Genomic DNA, 22,419 nt, shown 5'->3' with positions numbered 1-22,419 from the left:
TTATTATTATTCAAGTTTTAAATCCACAGATCAACATTAGGTCTGTCTGTCAATATAACGTTTTTAAAGATTTAAGTCGTATGCTCTTTTTGTCAAAGAAAACCCTGTTTTTTTAATGGAAAAAACACAAAATATGCAATATTTTCACCCAATAACATTTTTAAGTGGAATATTTGAGATTATATAACAATTGGAGCCTTAAAAAGGTCACTAACTCATAACACCATTAATTTTAATACATTATTATTTTTTGAGCGATGACACTTAAAAACAAATCACACAAAAATTATTGGAGAACCAAACGGTCCCTACTCATTAATGTGTTAAAAAATAAAATATACATTTTTTTTACTGTTTACTTTTAACACAATAATCTCGAGACTTCAACTTCAGATCTATCCGTCAATTATACGTTGTATTGTTGTTTATGTTTTTTGTTTGTTCGTTTTAGGCCCTTCTTTAAAAAAAAAAAAAGACAGCTCAATTTTTAATATGGCAAACACAAAATATGCAAAATTTTCCCAAAAAATGATCTCAAAGTGCAATATTTAATGTGACGTAATTGGAGCCTTGAATAGGTCAATAATTCATAATAACATTGATTTTCATTCATAATTTTTTTTGAAAGAAAGAAACAGCCTGCATGGCAGCTTTATGTTATTAGAGCATACTTGCCAACCTTGAGACCTCCAATATCGGGAGGGGGGGGGGGGGGGGGGGGGCGTGTTTGGGGCGGGGGCGTGTTTAGGGGTGGTTGGGGTGTGGCTAAGGGCGTGGTTAAGAGGAGAGTATATTTATAGCTAGAATTCACCAAATCAAGTATTTCATATATATATATATATATATATATATATATATATATATATATATATATATATATATATATATATATATATATATATATATATATATATATATGAAATACTTGACTTTCAGTGAATTCTAGCTATATATATATATTTTATTTTTATTTTATTATACATATAAATAAAAGACATACTTGAATTTCAGTGTTCTGCAGGCTATCCAGTAGGTGGCAGTATTGTCCTGTTTAAGAGTGTCACAACATTGCTGTTTACGGCAGACAAACTGCTTTACGGTAGACTGAACGTGACTGCTGTTGTTGTGTGTTGTTACCGCGCTGGGAGGACGTTAATGAAACTGCCCAACATTAAACCCACATAAGAAACCAAGAACTCTCTCTCCTTGTTGTGCACTCTACTCTCTAAAAGCCGTAGATGTTATGACATCATTGGGCAGGCAAGCTGCTGGGAAAGCGGACGTGAGAACGGCTGTCCCCACTCAGGTCCGCATTGAGCTGGAGGGGGCGTGGCCTCCAGCTCCAGCTGAATACCGGGAGTTTGTCGGGAGAAAATCTCTGCCGGGAGGTTGTCGGGAGAGGCGCTGAATAACGGGATTCTCCCGCTAAAAACGGGAGGGTTGGCAAGTATGTATTAGAGTAAACATTGCAACATTTTCTTGTTACATTTCACCCGTTTGGTCTTTCATACCACTTTTTATGTTTTTAATTTTTTTTAATCGGATTTTAAAATGGGCCGTGGGGGCCGTTAAAAAAATGACCCGTGGGCCGCAAATGGCCCCCGGGCCGCACTTTGGACATCCCTGCCCTAAATAATTTGGTTTTGAATTGAAAAGAAAATAAGTTCTAGAAAACTTATGAGGAAAAAAGCCAACAAACTCAATACAACGTCACCAAAATACGAATACAATTAATCATATAATCAGTTATTAACCCCCAACCCCCATTCAAGGAACACTGGCCAACCCGCACTAAAAATCTCTGATTTGCATGAACTTCCCAGACCAACCGATAGGCGGGGCGCTCCACCTCCACTCTGTATTCTTACCCACTCGAGCCAAGCAAAGAGTGTTGGCTTCTCACTACGCTTCTTTCCACGGCGGCGTGTTCGTGCACATCCCCGCTTGTAAATGAAGATTTTCCGTGATGCTTTCGAGGAAGTTGTCTTCTAGTTGTTCCTAGTTGGAAGAAGAAACCCAATGGAAAAGCGCGGGTGGGGACTCTCGTTTTCCTGTTTTCAGCAGTGAGTGAGTAGCGGGATGCAGCTCTCAAGTGTTTCTCTGTTTTAGTTGGAATGTTTCACCAAAACAAAATGGCATTTAAAAAAAAAAAAAAGCAGGCAAGTTAGTTGTTTACTACGCATATCTTAGTCGTTTCTTGACAACACTTCTTAACTCTTACCCTGGGGTGTTGCGCAATCCTCGACAGCACACCGAGGGCAAATACATCTGGCAGTGAAAACTGTAAACAACAGAGTAAAAAACTATTTATACTACAGTGCACTTTATCTACTTGTATCATTGCCAAAACGTGTGTTTTTATATATTTTAATGTGTTACTCCACTGTTTCTATCTGCACATTTACACAATTTAAGATAATTCGGAAAACCACCCAAATTAAATTAAAATTATAGTGACCTTTACACTATTTTTTACCCAATAGCCTATTGTAGAAATGATAAAAAAATAAGACATAAACTGCATTGTTGTACCTATAAGACACAATACATTTCCCTGTATGTAAAATTCTTACTTGCTGTCCTCACAATGCCAGGTAAGAAGTTTTACTTAATATGTATTTGTTACTAATTCACTCACACAGTCACTAATCTGTAAAATATTGGTACTTGCTTAATGATGAGCTGCTGTGCATTACATTTGCTTATATTTATTGTTTTAAGTTCATCTTCAAGCATAAAAATGCCTAATTTAGCCCATAAAATACAAAAAAATTTGCTAATATATGCACATTTTTGACTAAAAGTGTCACAATCAGCTTAGCCAAAGGCAGAGAAGAAGAAAAAAAAGGAATATTAACAAAAAGGAGTAAGGAAAAATAATTAAGGATGCACACTTAAGGTGTGGAGAAACAGAAATTGCACGCAAATGTTTTGGAGAAGTAACAGTACTCGGCAACGATGGGTCTGAGCCACAGGAAACGAGAAGCATGAGGGGAGCTAAAGCAGAGGAGATATACCGTATTTTTCGGAGTATAAGTTGCTCCGGAGTATAAGTCGCACCGGCCGAAAATGCATAATAAAGAAGGAAAAAAACATGTATAAGTCGCACTGGAGTATAAGTCGCATTTTTTGGGGACATTTATTTGATAAAAGCCAACACCAAGAATAGACATTTGAAAGGCAATTTAAAATAAATAAAGAATAGTGAACAACAGGCTGAATAAGTGTACGTTATATGAGGCATAAATAACCAACTGAGAACGTGCCTGGTATGTTAACGTAACATATTATGGTAAGCGTCATTCAAATAACTATAACATATAGAACATGCTACACGTTTACCAAACAATCTGTCACTCCTAATCGCTAAATCCCATGAAATCTTATACGTCTAGTCTCTTACGTGAATGAGCTAAATAATATTATTTGATATTTTACGGTAATGTGTTAATAATTTCACACATAAGTTGCTCCTGAGTATAAGTCGCACCCCCGGCCAAACAATGAAAAAAACTGCGACTTATAGTCCGAAAAATACGGTACACGACTGGAAGTGTGAACCATCAGGAATCTATTGGGGAGTGAAGGGACTGGAGAGCTTCAGTAGTCAGGAGGAAATGAGTATCAGGTGTGCGCGCAGGAACATACAACAAACAGAAAACAGGCCACAGCAAATAGGCCATAATCAAACGCGAAACTTTATTGTTGTACTTATAAGACATACTGCACAATACACATGTTTCCCTGTATGTAAAATTCTTACTTGCTGTCCTCACAATGCCAGGTAGTGCAAATTAAATAAAAAGTACAATATTTACTTAATGTATATTTATTACTAATTCAATCAAACAGTCACTAATCTGTAAAATATTGGTACTTACTTAATGATGAGCTACTGTGCATTACAGTAGCCTATATTTATTGTTTTAAGTTCAGTTTCAAGCATAAAAATGCCTAATTTAGCCCACAAAATTTGCTTATAGATGCAAATTTTTGACTAACAGTGTCATAATCAGCTCAGCCGGAGTAGGACCCAAACGCAGAGAAGAAAAAAAATAAAAAAGGAATATTAACAAAAAGCGCACTCAAAAAGAAGGGAGGAACAATAATTAAGTATGCACACTTAGGGTGTGGAGAAACAGAAATTGCACGCTAAGGTTTTGGAGAAGTAACAGTACTTGGCAACGATGGGTCTGAGCCACAGGACACGAGAAAGATGAGGGGAGCTAAAGCAGAGGATATGTACACGACTGGAAGAGTGAACCATCAGGAATCTATTGGGGAGTGAAGGGACTGGAGAGCATAAGTAGTCAGGAGGAAATGAGTATCAGGTGTGCGCGCAGGAACATACAACAAACAGAAAACAGGCCACAGCAAATAGGCCATAATCAAACGTGAAACTTTATTGTTGTACTAATAAGACATACTGCACAATACGTTTCCCTGTATGTAAAATTCTTACTTGCTGTCCTCACAATGCCAGGTAGTGCAAATTAAATAAAAAGTACAATATTTACTTAATATTTATTTATTACTAATTCACGCATGCAGTCACTAATCTGTAAAATATTGGTACTTGCTTAATGATGAGCTGCTGTGCAATACAGTAGCTTATATTTATTGTTTTAAGTTCATTTTCAAGCATAAAAATGCCTAATTTAGCCCAAAAAATACCAAAAATTTGCTTATAGATGCAAATTTTTGACAAATAGTGTCACAATCAGCTTAGTAGGACCCAAACGCAGAGCAAAAAAAATAAAAAAAGGAATATTAACAAAAAGCGCAATCAAAAAGGAACGAGGAAAAATAATTAAGGATGCACACTTAAGGTGTGGAAAAACAGAAATCGCACGCAAAAGTTTTGGAGAGGTAACAGTACTCGGCAACGATGGGACTGAGCCACAGGAAACGAGACGCATGAGGGGAGCCAAAGCAGAGAAGATTAAGTTAAAAGTTTAAGTCCCAACGATCGTCAATCGTCTGCATTTGGCTACATTGAGACCCTTGATGCTGAGTGCCAAGCAGGGAGGTAATAGGTCCCATTTTTTATAGTCTTTGGTATGACTCAGGACGGACACTCTAACCACAAGGCCACTGAGCTGGAGGAGATGTACACGACTGAAAGGGTAAACCATCAGGAATCTACTGGGGCCTAGTGAAGGGACTGGAGAGCTTAAGAAGTCAGGAGGAAATTAAGTGTCAGGTGTGCGCGCAGATGGCTTTGCCCCGTGACCCAGAAATCAGGCACTGCAACAAACAGAAAACAGGCCACAACAAATAGGCCATAATCAAACGCGAAACTTCAAGGATTTTTATATTACGGATCTAAGTGGAGCCGCAAATGTTGAAGTGGCGATCAACACATGTATTGAAAACAGGTCTAACTAGATAACTAGAACTCAAATCTTGAAATACATTACTACACTACAATCAACATCGCAGCATATCATAGGAAAGTGAGGGATGTGACTGGATAATGCCAGCACAGCAGTGTTTTCAACCCCCTTCCCCCAAGTCTCCACATAGTGTGTATTACTGTGTATCATTGCACCCCTAATGATAATATATATGTTTTGACTTTTTTATTTTGATTAGGTTCACTGCCAGTGTGTTGCTGAATGTGTGCATTTCTGGCTGAAAAATGTATCCTGTCACATGTTATCAGTGGAAAACTGGAAAGCTATAACATTGTCTAGTAAAGCAAAAAAAAAGTTACAACATAGTCTAGATAAGGAAAAAAAAATCACCGCCATGTTAAAGACCTTTGTTGTTGGTCATAAACATTGGGGAAACACAGGGTGTAAGCAAGATACTATTTCTCTGGGTTAAATGTTAAAAAGCATTTGGTTTTGGTATTAGTTCATTTCGAACATGCATACATTTACAATATGGTACGTCGTAGGGCTGGGCGATATGGCCTTTTTTTAATATCGCAATATTTTAAGGCCATATCGCGATACAAGATATATATCTCGATATTTTGCCTTAGCCTTGAATGAACACTTGATGCATATAATCACAGCAGTATGATGATTCTATGTGTCTACATTAAAACATTCTTTATACTGCATTAATATATGCTACTTTTAAACTTTCATGCAGAGAAGGAAATCACAACTAAAAAAAAATCACAATTTTTTTCATACGGCGTTGATCTGGAAATGTTTGCCTTGGCATTTTGATGGTGTGGGCGTGTGGCACCGAACGGAGATGTTGACGTGCGAAATAAGCACTCTTCATTCTCTAGCAGGTGACTTTTCAAATGATGCTACATATTAGCAGTAATACTACTTTTTATAGCAACGATTTCGCCCCACACTTGACAAATTACGGTTGTCTGTTAGACATATTCCCACTTGAAGCCAAACCATCGCCAGACGATGGACCCCCTGCTGTTTTTTGGGGGAATTATTATTCCTTCATTTGTTACCAGATTCGCACCTTCTTTCGCTCGTATTACCGCTAGCATCACAGCTAGCATCACAGCTAGCATCACAGCTAACGTTAGCCGTGCTGCTACCTCTTTGCTGCGCGAGGGCATATTTGTACTAACATGCCAGAGGCTGTTCACCTTGGAGACCTGCTGCGGATATGGGTACGGCCTGGCGCGAGATTTGACAGGATGTGACGTATGTAGAAGCTGCACTTGCTGTCTGTGAGAGGGAGAGACAGGAAAGAGTGAGGAGAGCCTGTAGTGTAATGCCCGCAGCTAAAAGCAACTGCGTGAGAACGCATACTCGAATATCACTATATAGTCATTTTCTATATCGCACAGAGACAAACCCGCGATATATCGCGCATATCGATATATCGCGCATATCGATATATCGCCCAACCCAAGTACGTCGCATAATTCCAGTTTTTCACTACATCATGTACAAATAGGTGTATAGGAAGAAGCAGCTCTTATTAATTCCTACTCCTCATAGCAATTTTTAACACATTTGTTTGTACTCAATCTGGATCAATAAATAATATATGAGGTTTTCATAAATCAATAGTTAAAGGAGAACTGCACTTTTTTTTTTAAATTGTGCTTATCGTTCACAATCATTATGAAAGACATGACGACAGACGGATTTTTTTTTTAATGCATCCTAAATATTAAATAAACGTAAATAAAAGTCCGCAGCGGAGCCAAAGAGAGCTCCACTATTCCGCCCATAAAATCCGATAAATAACCGTTCAAAAAGCAACTATAATACTCAAACTTTACATTTCGTGACTTGAATATTAACAAAGTATTAGTGATATTGTTATTACGAACGCTAACGCAGACAAACTATTTAGAGCGGCGCCGTGATCACTTCCTATGATCAGCAGCTTCCTCACTCCCTTGCTCCCTGTAAGTTTATTCCTGATCAGTGGTGGGCAAACTATGGCCCGCAGGCCACATCCGGCCCGTTGGACCCTTTAATCCGGCCCGCCAAATATTAAAACAGAATTGAGCTAAGATCTGTTTTGAGAATTGCCACAACAAAACTGATACTAGACTTCGACGCACTGTCAAAAAAGGGTGATCTACAACACTGCTCCCACTAAAAGAGAATGTAAGTGTTAAACTTTTAATACCATTTTTATGTTTCTTTGATGTTCTAAAATGATATTTTTAGAAATAGATGTATTATGATTAAAATAGCCTATGTTTGAGAAGCCTACTCTTAGTTCCAACAGATGTGATAGGCTTTGAAATGCATCATGTGCTCGCCCGGCCCGTCTTTCAAATTTCAAAAGTCAATGTGGCCCCTTAGCCAAAAAGTTTGGCCACCCCTGTTCTAGATCGTAAATCATGCATCTCACCTGCACAGAAGAAGTTTGAGTAGGTATTCCTACACATTGGGGACACTTTGACAGCCATGTAGGAGGATTATGAGACATGTTTCATCTAAATGGGAAAATATGAACATCCTAGTTGTCGGCATCCTAATGACAGAAGAAATTATACAGTAAGTGATGTTTTATTATGTATGTTGGCTCTCATGAAGTCTGTCGTGAGCAGAAATCAGTGATGAAGAAAAAAAAGCAAACGTGATGGGTTTTTGAAATGATTGCGCCATGTATGCTTAAAATGATCAAAATACGCAAATATTAAGTGTTTTATAAATTTGCTCGTTACTAGATTACATATATACTTACATCATGTATATACAACTCTAATAGAGGTGTTTGGATGTTTGTTGGGGCTCTATAGGCAGAACTGAACGGCTCCCATAGGCTCCATTGTAAGCAGACTTTTGATTGCATTTATTTATTTTCTTAGAATGCATAAGAAAAATCTGTCGTCATTATGATTATGAACGATAGGCAAAACCGACATCAAAAAAGTGCAGTTCCCCTTTAAGTTGTGACTCACAAAGAAAGGATGAATAAGATTATTTCATTTTTTTAATAAGGTTCAAAATGTTTATCAGGATTCTTCTTCCTTGTAGTTTGCAAACACTTTGAATTTGAACAGTTTATTATCATATTCATGCTTTATTTAACTTTTTTGCTTAATCCATTCCATAATTTGATTCCACATACTGATATGCTAAAGGTCTTAAGTGTTGTGCATGCATACTAATGTTTTAGGTAAAATGTGTTCTTAAGATTATATTTCTCCATTTTGTTGAGAAGAATTGTTGTACAATATTGGGTAGCAAGTATTATGTATGTATGTATGAATGTATGTATGTATTATTCCAACTGACCTCTTTTGTAACACGGTTAGCGAATGAAGAGTACTTTTGTAGTTCTGTCCCCATATTTCTACACAATAACTCAGATATGGTAACACAAGCGAGCAGTAGAGCAGTGTTTTTCAACCTTTTCTGAGCCAAGGCACATTTTTTTAATTGAAAAAATCCCGAGGCACACCACCAGCAGAAAACATTAAAAAATGAAACTCAGCAGCCAGTATTGACAGTAAGAAGTTGTTCTCGCAATTGTTGGATATGAATTCAAACTATAACTATCACTATAGCTCTTGTCTCAAAGTAGGTGTACTGTCACAGCCTGTCACATCACACCGTGACTTATTTGGAGTTTTTTGGTGTTTTCCTGTGTGTAGTGTTTTAGTTCTTGTCTTGCGCTCCTATTTTGGTGTTGATTGTCATGTCATGTACGGATGCACTTTGTGGACGCCGTCTGCTCCACACGCTGTAAGTCTTTGCTGTTGTCCAGCATTCTGTTTTTGTTTACTTTGCAGCCAGTTCAGTTTTAGCTTCATTTTGCATAGCCATCCCTAAGCTTCAATGCCTTTTCTTAGTGGAACTTGCCTTTTGTTTATTTTTGGTTTAAGCGTTAGATACCTTTTTACCTGCAAACCATCACCGTCGTTCTTGACATCTACAATTAGCTACCTGCTGCCACCTACTGATATGGAAGAGTATTACACGGTTACTCTGCCGAGCTCTAGACAGCACAGACACTCAACAACGGCACATTTGCGGATTATAATTACTGGTTTGCAAAAAATATTTTTAACCCAATTAGGTGAAATTACATAATCTCCCACGGCACACCAGACTGTATCTCACGGTACACTAGTGTGCCGCGGCACAGTGGTTGATAAACACTGCAGTAGAGAATATAGAGTGATTTTTGGTCCAGAACATATTTTGCTGTTTTATGGTTGCTTGAGGGCAGCACAGTGGCACAGGGGTCAGTGCATGTGCCTCACAATACAAAGGTCCTGAGTAGTCCTGAGTTCAATCCCGGGCTCGGGATCTTTCTGTGTGGAGTTTGCATGTTCTCCCTGTGACTGTGTGGGTTCCCTACGGGTACTCCGGCTTCCTCCCACCTCCAAAGACATGCACTTGGGGATAGGTTGATTGACAACTCTAAAATTGGCCCTAGTGTGTGAATGTGAGTGTGAATGTTGTCTGTCTATCTGTGTTGGCCATGCAATGAGGTAGCGACTTGTCCAGGGTGTACCCTGCCTTCCGCCCGAATGCAGCTGAGATAGGCTCAAGCACCCCCCGCGACCCCAAAAGGGACAAGCCGTAGAAAATGGATGGATAGATGGTCGCTTTATAAATAGATCAGTTTCATGTAGATAATGGTGCAAACTCAAACATGACGCCACTTGATTATTATGAATGTGTTGATCCTACTTTAGTTGTGTGACTTGTGACGGTTTGCCTGAGTGCTCTTGTCTCACGGTGGAGGTGGGCTGTACTCTGTGTGTTCAGCTAAATGGGCTGCACCAGAAAACTTAACACATCCCATATGATTTCTCCACAGTTCAACATCATGGCAACTGTTCTCTTCCTTTTCCTCTACTGTCTCACTGTCTCGGTGCTGGAATCTGCTACAGACAAAGGTATGTTTTTCTCAATCTTTGACTATTTTGCATTTGAAAAGATGTGCATGGTTCCTTTGTCTCACACTGTTTTTCTTGGTTTGAATAGGTAAATATTACCTGTGTACTTATACATTCACTTGTAATATGCTGCAAAACTATTTTAATCCAGAATATCACACAGCATTTGAGGGTTCAACAGTCCTGTGTCAGTTTTAAAAGATGTTGCGCAACTAACTGGACAGCCTCCCACATGGACAGAGCACAGATTTCTAGGGAAGTGGCTTCCCAGGAATTCTGCAGAACGCAGAGTACCCCGCTCTAACAATAGCAAGCTGTGTAACGTGTAGAGGGTCCCTTCTGTGGCAGAGGAAAAGGCTTTTGTTTTTTACTACATAGGTTGTTTTTTCCCCCCAAGCATAAATTAGTGCTCATTGACCATATATGTCTGGACATCCTGTGCTTCATCTCGTTATGTTAGACTGCCACTTCATAGCAGTGGTTAGGGTGGAGGATGTTTTCCCCTGTAAAGGTGGTAAATGTATTATTTCTTTGATGCTTTCAAATGGTGATTCTCCATTTATTATGTTAAAAGTACAAAACAAATCTCTGATGCCACAGTTAAACCTGTACTGTTCAATACTGTGCAAAAGTGATATTTTTACCTTGGATTTCCACCAGATTTCCACCAGATATGTAATGGCCACACGACGTCACCATACTTATGTTGTTCATTAATACCCACCAGCGGGGTCTGATAGCACTGACTTAATTTGATTCGGGGAAAAGACGATAGCTTCTCTTGCAGAAAGACTACTTTATTTTTGTATTTGTAGAAAGCAACCTCAAAGCAGCAACAGCCACGACTACGAGAACCACCTTCCTGGGTGTCTGGCATACTCACTTAGAGTTCTTATCCTTAACACAGTTACCCACAAGGTTGACCAAAGAATGAATTGGGCTTTTTAACATTAACCGTGTTGCTCAATAACCACAACAGCAGTAGCAATAAACCTTTGGCGAGCTAGGCACAAACACTTCTCATTCAACTCCAGCTAATCATACCTGCTTCTCCCGCCACACTGTCAGTTCAGAGTAGGGCTGGACAATTAAATGGAATTTTAATCTTGATTTCGGCTTCTTGCAAAAATAAAAATTATATAATCTAAAAAAAAACTTTAATAGGCCGCGCACCGAGCTTGTAACGGTAAAACAGATGAGTGAGCGCCTGAGTGGAAAAAAGACCACGTTTACTAGAAGTTTAGGATCTCACCACGATTCCTACTTTTTGTTTGACATAGCGCAAGTATGCCTTAACATTAATTACTAAACTCAACAAAAAAAGTAAGGCATATCATTTTCGCATTAACGTAATCACAGACAGAATCATAAACTTGGCCAATTCAAATGGAATCTGCTATTAAACGCAAAATACCATGGAAACTGACATACATGTGATTGAAATGCTGTCATTTGGAGAAGAAGGACGGATTGGTAAGATAATTCATTAATTCCTGAAACACTTAACCGCCGCGTCCTGAACTAAAAATGTCGAGACGGCCACTTGAAACAGCGACTAAACTATGAAGCTAAAGCTAACAAGAACAAGCCATACACTCATAACACGTGTCACCTGCTTGTGTTGTGAACGACATCATCGATATAAGATCTATGTAAAAACAGGACAGCAGTCGCAACTTGAGAGGGTCTCTCTCTTTTTTAAATTTTTTAAACAGCCTCAAGTCGTCTCAACACGTCAAGCTAAGAACAACATGACACTTCCACCTTCACAATAACAGCGTTGTGTGCAACATTTGGTCTGATTGCGCTAACAAAATAAAACGTTTTAAAAATGTAAACGCAAAATGCACTTAAAGCACACATTGTTACATTTACAAAGTTATTAGGCTTTGACCTAAAATACTGGTCAAAATTGTCTAAAGTAAGGCATATCATTTCCGCATTAACGTAATCACGGATGTAATCACTCGGCCAATTAAAATGTAATCCACTATTAAACGCAAAATACCATGGAAACTGACATTAATGTGATTGAAATGCTGTCATTTGGAGAAGGAAGGTTTGGGAAAATAATGTGTCTGGGACCGTTCATTCATTCCTGAAACACTTAACCGCCGCGCCCTGAACTAAAAATGTCGAGACGGCCACTTGAAACAGCGACTAACCTATGAAGTTAAAGCTAACAAGAACAAGCCATACACTCATAACACATCTCACCTGCTTGTGTTGTTGTGAACGACATCATCAATGTATGATCTATGTACAAACAGGACAGCAGTTGCAACTTGAGAGGGTCGCTCTCTTTTTTTTTTCTTTTTTTTTTAAACAGCCTGAAGTCATCTCCACACGTCAAGCTAAGAACAACAGGACACTTCCCCCGTCACAATAACAGTGCTGTGTGCAACATTTGGTCTGACTGCGCTAACAAAATAAAACGTTTTAAAAATGTACAAGCATAATGCTCTTAAAGCACGCATTGTTACATTTACAAAGTTATTAGGCTAAAATACTGGTCAAAGTTGTCTAAATATGTATTGCACCAATAAATGTTAGGAGTTTTGCATTTAAATATCAAACATTTTATTACATTTAAATTTACAACACAAAAAGTACCCACGTTTTGGTGGTAAAATACATATAAGTGTAAAAGGTAAAAAACGTAATTATTTTTAGTGGAAAAACCTAATTCTATTGTTTTCTTTTATAGCTAATGTTATTTTAATTTATTGTTGTTATTATTAACAATATATTATTATTATTGTTATCATATTATTATGTTGTTGTTATTTCTTACTAATTTATATATGTTTGTTTTTTTCAATTACATTTAAACTTGAGGTTTTGTGGTACAATTAATACTCATGTTTTCCAATTAATGAATAATCGTATTGTTAATCGTGATTTCAATATCAATCAAAATAATCGGGATTATTATTTTTGCTATAATCGTCCAGCCCCAGTTCAGAGTTCACACAGGCCCCAAAATAAATATCCAGACTATGCCTGTAAAATGATTCTTTGATTGTTTTAGATTTAGACTTCGACTTCCTTTTATTGTCATTTAAATTTGAACTTTACAGTACAGATAAGAACGACATTTCGTTGCATTAGCTTGTTGTAGTGCAGGATAAAAGAGCAATAAGATGCATATATAAATAGATTACTCTACGGATAAATATATTGCACTTTTGCATATGCATCCACGTTTATGGATGTATGTTATATTGTCTTTATATTCCAGCGAGTTAATCCGTTTTTGGGGGAATTGAGGGGATTATTACAGTGTTTCCCATAAACTGCCAAGATACCTGTTGCGGTGGGGGCGTGGCTATGGGCGTGGTCACATGACATCATCAAGTAATTTGCGTATTTTACTACAATGATTTGATTTTCTCTAAAAAGGCTCAAAAAATGTATACTTACTAATTAATAATAACCATCCATCCATCCATCCATCCATCCATTTTACAATATAATTACAACACTTTATGTACATATTTATATACAGATTTGAACAATAAGTTATTCACTGAAATATATTTATTAATTGTGGTTCTTACAAAAAATATATCTTATAAAATATAAAAGCTAAAATGTCTCAAAGCTCTGCCCCTTTAATTAGTGCATACTAAATAATTTAACTTTAGCCTACTACTACAACCATATTATTTACCAGCAACATAAAGTGAAACAGAGGCAGAGGTGTCCTGCCACAGTCAGTAACAAATAAACAGAAAACAGTAGTGGTGGTAGATAGACACAGAGCTTCATCAAACATCTGATCCACTGAACAAAGAGCTCCAAAAATCTTGAACTTTAGACTGCCATCAGTTTTACTCCCTACACTTAACCATGTGTTTCCTACTGCCTGCAGACTTTGCACCCTTTGTTATATACACATGTTGTGTTTCTAATATAAATACATTTAATAAAGTCAAATACAAATAAGGCAACAAGAGAAGTATCCTACACTTCTCTTTTGTAAAGTAAATCTGAACAGCTGATATGGGCATCTACATCAACTATATGATTTGCCTGAGAAGCTGGAGAGGACAAAAAAAAAAAAAATGTTGTTTTTTAAAAAAAAACATTTTTAAATTTGTGGCGGACGTAATTCTTTCATGGCGGGCCGCCACAAATAAATGAATGTGTGGGAAACCCTGTATTATGATGCGTTCAAGAGTCTTATGGCCTGAGGGAAGAAGCTGTTACAGAACCTGGAGGTTCTGCTACGGAGGCTGCGGAACAATGAAATGTGGGTTAATACTTTACAGACACTGTAATATGATTGTTCATGTTTTTCAGTCAGTACAGATTGGTGTTTTATCGCATTGTATTGTGCATTACAAGCTCAAACATATTTTGTGTCGTCGTAGAAGCTAGCTTACCTCTTGCTGTAGTTAGCCTCTACTGCTAATACCGTAGCACGCCGATGTGTTAGCACGCTAGAAAAAGAGTTCCTCGGTGTTCGCCCTAACAATAACCATGTCGCTAAAGTTTGGTTATTATACAGGTTACGGAACGTTAATGAAGTATTGTTGGCGGTTATTAAATGCATTTTAAAGTGATTTAGAGGTAGAATTGATTCCTCCCATTAGCTGCATTGGTAGCCACCAAGAATGAGCCGATTTGTATGTTAGAAAGCTAAAAAAAACGCAAAACTTCTTGTCTTTTTTAATGATTGTAAACGATAGGCATAATTCCAAAAAAGGGCAGTTCCCTTTTAATAAGAAAGTCATTAGAAAAATCCTTGTTTATTTTAACTATTTTCCCTAAAAGTTGCATTGGGGCTATAACGTGTTTTATCTGATTACTCAATTAAACCAACAAATTAATTGATATCTTACTCAATTACTAAAATATTCGATAGCTGCAGCTAGGGCTGCGAATCTTTGGGTGTCCCACGATTCGATTCAATATCAATTCTTGGGGTCACGATTCGATTCTAAATCGTTTTTCTTCGATTCAACACGATTCTCGATTCAAAAACGATATTTTCCCGATTCAAAACGATTCTCTATTCATTCAATACATAGGATTTCAGCAGGATCTACCCCAGTCTGCTGACATGCAAGCAAAGTAGTAGAAAAAGCTTTTATAATTGTAAAGGACAATGTTTTATCAACTGATTGCAATAATGTAAATTTGTTTTAACTATTAAATGAACCAAAAATATGGCTTATTTTATCTTTGTGAAAATATTGGACACAGTGTGTTGTCAAGCTTATGAGATGCGATGCAAGTGTAAGCCACTGTGACACTATTGTTCTTTCTTTTTTTATTTTTTTATAAATGTCTAATGAGGGATTTTTAATCACTGCTATGTTGAAATTGTAACTAATATTGATACTGTTGTTGATAATATTCATTTTTGTTTCACTACTTTTGGTTTGTTGTGTGTCGTGTTTGTGTCTCCTCTCAATTGCTCTGTTTATTGCTGTTCTAAATGTTGCTGGGTCGGGCTTGGTTTTGGAATTGGATTGCATTGTTATGGTATTGCTGTGTATTGTTTTGTTGGATTGATTAATTAAAAAAATTAAAAATAAAAAAAAATAAAAAAAATTGATTTTTTAAAAAATGAGAATCAATTCTGAATCGCACAACGTGAGAATCGCGATTCGAATTCGAATCGATTTGTTCCCACACCCCTAGCTGCAGCCCTACTTACGACTCAAGAACCTTAACTTACTGTATGAGTATTTAAACATACAAATGGTTCGACACTGCAGCTAAATTAGAAACCTTTGTAAACCGTTTTGAAATCGTTCTTGTATGATACATACTGAAGGAAAATAGGTGATTTAATTGTTTTAGAGCAGCAAAAGCATGCAAAGCAAAAACATGCACACATAAGCAGGGTTTTCCCTAAACTGCCAAAATACCTGTGGCGGTGGGGGCGTGTTTATCGGCGTGGTCACTATGACGTCGTCGAGCAATTTGTATTATTTGCTATGATGATATGATTTTCTTTAAAAAGGCTAACAAAATGTATGCATATATTTAAAACAAATCTGTTATTATCAATTAGTAATAACATCGTTTTGCAATATTTTCTATTATTTCTGCTTTTTATACAAGGTACTTTGTTGAAATTTTTTTAAAGTGTTTCCAGACTTTTAATTACTTTTTTCTATTAAAAACAACCAGCAACAAATCTAGCATCTTCTGGTGTTATTATAAAATGTACTCATGTTTAGAGACTCTTAACTCCTGTCCCTTTACGTTACCTGACGAAAGAGGCTAACTGCAGCGAGCATGACGTCACACTTGCTTGGCGCTGTTTCTCCAGTTGGAGTTTCTCTTCTTAAAAGCTACCACTGTCTCCTTAATATTTGCACATTTTGTAGATGGCTATTCACGGGTATGTCTGCAAAATATGTAAAAATGACGTCCACATTGCAGACTTGCAGTCAATGGTGTGCGTTTTGCATCCGGTTTCGGTAGCTCGGATTTCAGTGATCAAAGTCTTTTTCTGGTGGTCAAGTTTTCGGTACATCCCTTGTCAATAGTGCGCAAATATTAGACTATATATATATCAATTTGCACTGTAATGACCAGCTAATGTTAACGTTTTATGTTTGTGTAGTTTGGAATTGATTTCAGTTTTCCCATAGGTCACAAACACACCGTCCGTGCCTGAAAGGTGATTATCGGAGAATAATAAAGTGTTGTTGGAAGTGTGCTGTTTGTTATTGTTAGAGCCATTTCGGACATATTTACACATATTTTTTATGTTTATATATCATGCTTTGTTTAAAGTAAATTTAATTATACAGTATTAGCTTAAATGACTGTATATTTGGTATTTTGCTATATTATTGGTATATAGTTTAAAATACTGTCTTTCACTTATCAATGTAGTTGTGCTCTATTAGTTTACTCTGTTTACACTAGGTGTCGTAAAGTGGCAGTAACTGTCGTAACCTGTCAGCAACAGCCGTTAATGTGACTATGTTTTGTTTTGAAAGGTCGAACAGTGCATGGAGCAACAGCTTTTTTGACCGTGTTTAAACGTATGTAAATTAGACTAAGGACGTCCTAGCGTCTCAATAGCGCCCTGTCATTTTTTTATACTTTGGATCAGCGTCAGCCTGTTGGTATTGCGGGATGCAGAAACAGCTGAAACTTTATGCCCTGCAGAGGAAACGACAAAGAAAGGTTAGTTGCCGTTGCAGTTATCATAAGATTGGTAATAAAAGTTAAAAATAGCGTCGGACTTTGTGATTTCTTCTGGGGGCGACAATTTATAATATTACTTTCATTTGTTTTCAAGTAAAAAAACCAACCTTATTTTGAAGTTCCTGCCTCATCTGAGAAGCGAGGCTGGCATTTCAACCCTTCTGGTTAGTGATCAGATCTGTTGTGTAGGACTAGATGTTACAATCCCCTAATGCATACTTGAGACACCTATGCGACTTAGTGGGATGGTCAAGTGAGTGAAGGCATCCTCTGGGTTATCAAGTGGGCGCCCCCCATCCTCAGTGTTTCGCTGATAGGCCCACGACACCTCCAGAGGGTTCAGCAGTGAGTCCCAGCGTCCCAGGATCACTCCCTAGATGGCATCACTCACTTGAAAGCCCAGGTGGAGTCCCTTCGCTTGACCCACAGCCACTGACTCCCCTTTTCAGCGGCTTTTGAGAGGTCTTTCACTGCCTGTCGATGGGCCTTCCCTCGCACTCCCATTTCCCTGAGGAGCCTGGATGTTGAGGTGGCCACGAATCCTCTGCAGCCTACTTCCACTGGGCGTACCCTCGCTTTCCAGCCTTGTTGTTGCGCATCGGCTGCAAGCTCAGTGTACCTCAACTTCTTGCGCTCGTAGGCCTCCTCCATTGCACTCTCCCAGGGCACCGTGAGCTCTATGATGTACACGAGCCTGAGCGAAGCTGACCACAGAACAAGATCTGGCCGCAGGTTGGTGGACGCAATCTCAACTGGGAAGCAGAGTCTCTGGCCCAGGTCTGCCAGCAGTCTCCAGTCCCGTGCCCCGCCTAGCTGTCCAGTGTCTGGTCTTGTGGGGGTGAGGTTGGCTTGACCCTCGCCCTCCCGGACAAATGTTGTTGCTTGCCAACGGGATGACGAAGGAGGAAGGGCATTGACACTTGTCCGTCGACTTTCCAGCACTGCTGCAAGACACTTTAGCACCTGGTTGTGCCGCCAGGTGTAACGGCCTTGGGTGAGGCTGGTCTTGCAGCCCACCAGGATGTGCTTCAGTGTTGCTGGACTCGGACACAGAGGGCATGTGGGGTCTTCACCATACCACTGGCTGAGTTTTTTTGGAGAAGGCAGGACATCGTAGGCAGCCCTGATGGTAAAGCTTGCCCTGAATGCCTCCATCTCCCACAGCTCTTTCCAGGAGATCTTCCTCTTCTCTACTCCTTCCCATGTCATCCACTGCCCTTGTTTTGCCTGCGCCACAGCTTGTGCGCACCTTCTTGCTTCCTCTTCCCGACGTATCTCCTGGACCACCAGCTTGCGTCTCTGAGATGGAGTGGCCTTGCTCCAGGCTGGTGTATTGGCCCCAAGGCCAAGACCACTCCTCCCCTGCAGTACTCGGCCCACAATGTCTCTGTGCCTGAGTGCTGCTTTAGCCTGCTCAGTTGCAGCCAGTGGGGTCCACTTCCTCCCAGTAGCCAGAATGGGGGCAGCTTGGGCTACAAATGGATCACTCGAATCCAGTAGCATCATCTCCAGTCTGACTTTGGCGCACTTGAACTCCTCTGAGAGACTGGAAATGGGCAGTTCTAACATTCCTTTGCCGTAGAGTCCAATACTGCTGAGGCACCTGGGAAGGCCAAGCCACTTCCTTGCATATGAGCTAACCAGTCTCTCCAGCTTTTCCACCTTAGAGAGCGGGACTTCATAGAGGGTTAGTGGCCACAATAGGCGTGGAAGTAGTCCATACTGCATGCACCAGAGCTTCAGCTTGCCAGGAAGCAGGGTTCTGTCGATGTTCTCCAGGCCGCTGGCTACCTCCTTCCTGAGCTGATCTACCTGCTCTTTGTCTTTGAGGGAGGCATCATACCAACGACCTAGGGACTTCACAGGCTTCTCGGAGACTGTTGGAATAGGTTCCTCACCAATGTGAAAGCGGTGGTGTGACAGTTTCCCCTTGTCAATAGAGATGCTTCTGGACTTGCTTGGCTTGATCTTCATGCGAGCCAGCTCGATGTTTTCTTGGAGCTTTCTCAGAAGCCGTACAGTGCAAGCCTTGGTTGTGGTGAGTGTTGTGAGGTCATCCATGTAGGCTCTGACAGGCGGCAGCCTCAGGCCAGGTCTTATTAGATGTCCCCCAACCACCCATCGCGATGCCCGGATGATCACCTCCATGGCCATGGTGAAGGCCAGCGGGGAGATGGTGCAGCCGGCCATGATTCCCACCTCCAGGTGTTGCCATGCTGTGGTGTACTCGGCAGTTGTCACGCATAGCTGGACGTCCTGGAAGTAGGCCTTGACAAGGGTTGTGAGAGCTGCTGGGACCCTGAAGTAGTCGAAAGCTGTCCACAGGAGGTTGTGAGGGACTGAGCCAAAGGCATTGGCGAGATCCAGGAAAACCACATAAAGGTCTGTTCTCTCCTTCTTGGCAACCTGGATCTGATGCCAGATGACACTTGTATGTTCCATGCAACCGGGGAAGCCTGAGATGCCTGCTTTCTGGATTGATGTGTCAATCAGGTTGTTTCTTTGCAGATATCCTGCCAGCCTATGAGCAATCACGCTGAAGAATATTTTTCCCTCGACATTTAGAAGGCTGATCTGGCGGAATTGGCCGATTTCTGATGAGTCCTTTTCCTTGGGGATAAGGATTCCACCGGCTCTTCGCCAGGAAGTTGGTATCTCCTTCTTTTGCCACACGACTCTCATCAGCTTCCAGAGGAAGCGCAGGACATCTGGTGCGTTTTTGTAGAGCCTGTATGGAACTCCGTTGGGACCTGGAGCTGATGCGGCCCTTGCTCTACGCACGGTTTTGTCTACTTCACTCCATCTGGGTAGGCTGATGTCTAGATCGTGCTCTGGTGGATTGACTGGTGGCATGTCAGGTGGGAGTGTAACCTCTTCATGGTGTCGGTCGTCTGTGCTGGATTTTTGCAGATGTTCTTCCAGGTTGGCCTTTGACACTGAGAGACTTCCAGACTTCTCCTTTGTGAACAGACTCTTCACAAATTTGAAGGGGTCTTTGTAGAAGCGTGTTCTTGTTTTCTCCTTCCTTCTGCGCTTCCTCAGAAGGTTTTCCGCTCTCCTCAGTGTTGCAAGTCTACTCTGGATCTCTCCCTGCAGCAGGTTTATGCCCTCCTTCTCCTCCTCTGTGGCCTTCCTCCATTGCTTCTTCAGCTGTCTCCTCTCCTTGACTAGGCGGTCTATTTCTGTCTGTCTTCTGGACTTAGTGGGGATTGATGGAGCAGATCGTTTTCCTTCGACCACTCCAAACCGTTCCACTCCATAGGCATAGATTAGATCCCCCATTCTCTCCAACTTCTTCATGGCGGTGCCTCTGATCCCTTCTATGATGTTGCAGAGATCAGTGTTGACCTCCTTCCACAGTGTCCCGTCGCAGGATTTTGGCCACTTGACAAATGGCCTTCGCCCCCGGATCTTCTTTTCCGTTGCAGGTCGTAGTGGGTTGGGTTCAGGTTGTTCTCCCGTGCCTAGTTCTGCCTCCTCAGGGACAGGGGTGTTGATGTCCTGCAGACTGTGGGGTTTGTCCTGCTGCTGAACTTCAGTCGACTGACTCGACCTGCTTCTCAGAAAGTAGCTGTCGATGCGAGTTCCCTGTTGACCCTTCTTTAGGCACCCTTTCTTGCCTTGGTGTATTTTCAGGCCTTGGGTGGAAGTAACCTTTGTCCAACCACATACGCAGCTCTGAAGCTTGTGTCCTGCTGTGGCTGTTGGAGCCTCAGGTATGCTGATCATCAAACTCGTAGTCTGTTCCGTTCCTGTGTTCGTTACCGGGTGTTCTGCCGATGAGCCATCTTCCGCCCCCGCTCTCGCTGACTCAGGGGGTATTTTCTTCTTAGAACTTTTCGTAGCCATGTTTGGGTGGAACCCATACACCGTTCGTGCTGGATCCTGCCACCACGGGTAGCTAGCCCATGGCAGCCCCGTTGGGGTCTATTCCCTCCTGCCAGCTGTCTTTCCATGCCGTCGCAAGGTCTTTCCCTTGTTGTCAGCTGCCCTTTCACAGCAGTCACTGGTTCACCAGATGATCAGATCTGTTGTGTAGGACTAGATGTTACAATCCCCTAATGCATACTTGAGACACCTATGCGACTTAGTGGGATGGTCAAGTGAGTGAAGGCATCCTCTGGGTTATCAAGTGGGCGCCCCCCATCCTCAGTGGTATGTGAGTCTCCTGATCCCTAAACAGAGGGAGTTGTGCTCAATCACCGCTCACAGCAGGAAATACAATTAAGGAAGGAATGAGCGCTGAAACAGAAATAAACACTAAATGTCATGACAGGTAACGATAAAATGTTCGCAATTCGGTCAGTGCTTGCAATTAAGCTGTGATGTTGCGTCTTGTTGCCAAACCACTAAAGAGAAGCGCTGTTCTATACGAGTAGTCACTGAATAATAGCAACACACTAGAGCAGGGGTCACCAACCTTTTTGAAACCAAGAGCTACTTCTTGGGTACTGATTAATGCGAAGGGCTACCAGTTTGATACACACTTAAATAAATTGCCAGAATTAGCCAATTTGCTCAATTTACCTTTAACTCTATGTTATTATTAATAATTAATGATATTTATCTTTGTGGAAACACTGATCATGTTAATGATTTCTCACAATAAATATATATAGAAACAGATACATATCAATATGCAACACTTTATTTTTATATTTTCTCTAAGTGCACATTTTTCAAATTGAACATTTTCAAATGATGACTTCTAAGACAGTCTTGTGAAATCACAATATCCCATTTTAACTAGCTAGCCACTAACATTTTTTAACAAATCATGAATTACTTTGCACCATGTTTGTACAAATAATAACTCATGTAAAATACAAAAGTCAACTCTCAAATTTTTAAATAAATCATGTCACACTTTGAACTGGACACCAAATCTGTTATCTATTTCTTTGTCAGTTAGTGAAGACCAAGTCTTTAAAATATTT

At 40.1% G+C, this 22,419-nt stretch overlaps 1 protein-coding gene across 3 annotated transcripts in view; it reads left to right on the top strand.

The window, feature by feature from the left end:
* The first annotated feature begins 1,866 nt into the window (after nucleotides 1-1,866).
* ghrb (growth hormone receptor b) overlaps nucleotides 1,867-22,419 on the top strand; it is a 51,382-nt gene continuing 30,829 nt past the window's right edge. The window contains exons 1-2 of one of the 3 annotated variants that reach the window (XM_062031608.1): nucleotides 1,867-2,033; nucleotides 10,225-10,303. In XM_062031608.1, the coding sequence (XP_061887592.1) occupies nucleotides 10,234-10,303 (70 nt within the window). In that variant the 5' untranslated portion in view covers nucleotides 1,867-2,033; nucleotides 10,225-10,233. Of the gene's footprint in view, nucleotides 2,068-10,224; nucleotides 10,304-22,419 lie in introns of all 3 variants that reach the window. The other 2 variants (XM_062031605.1, XM_062031607.1) reach the window with 2 other exon arrangements.

Source organism: Entelurus aequoreus, linkage group LG21 (assembly GCF_033978785.1).
Source record: "Entelurus aequoreus isolate RoL-2023_Sb linkage group LG21, RoL_Eaeq_v1.1, whole genome shotgun sequence".
Classification (NCBI taxonomy): domain Eukaryota; kingdom Metazoa; phylum Chordata; class Actinopteri; order Syngnathiformes; family Syngnathidae; genus Entelurus; species Entelurus aequoreus.
Note: the sequence above shows the minus strand (reverse complement) of the source record. Positions and strands in the feature narration are given on the sequence as shown.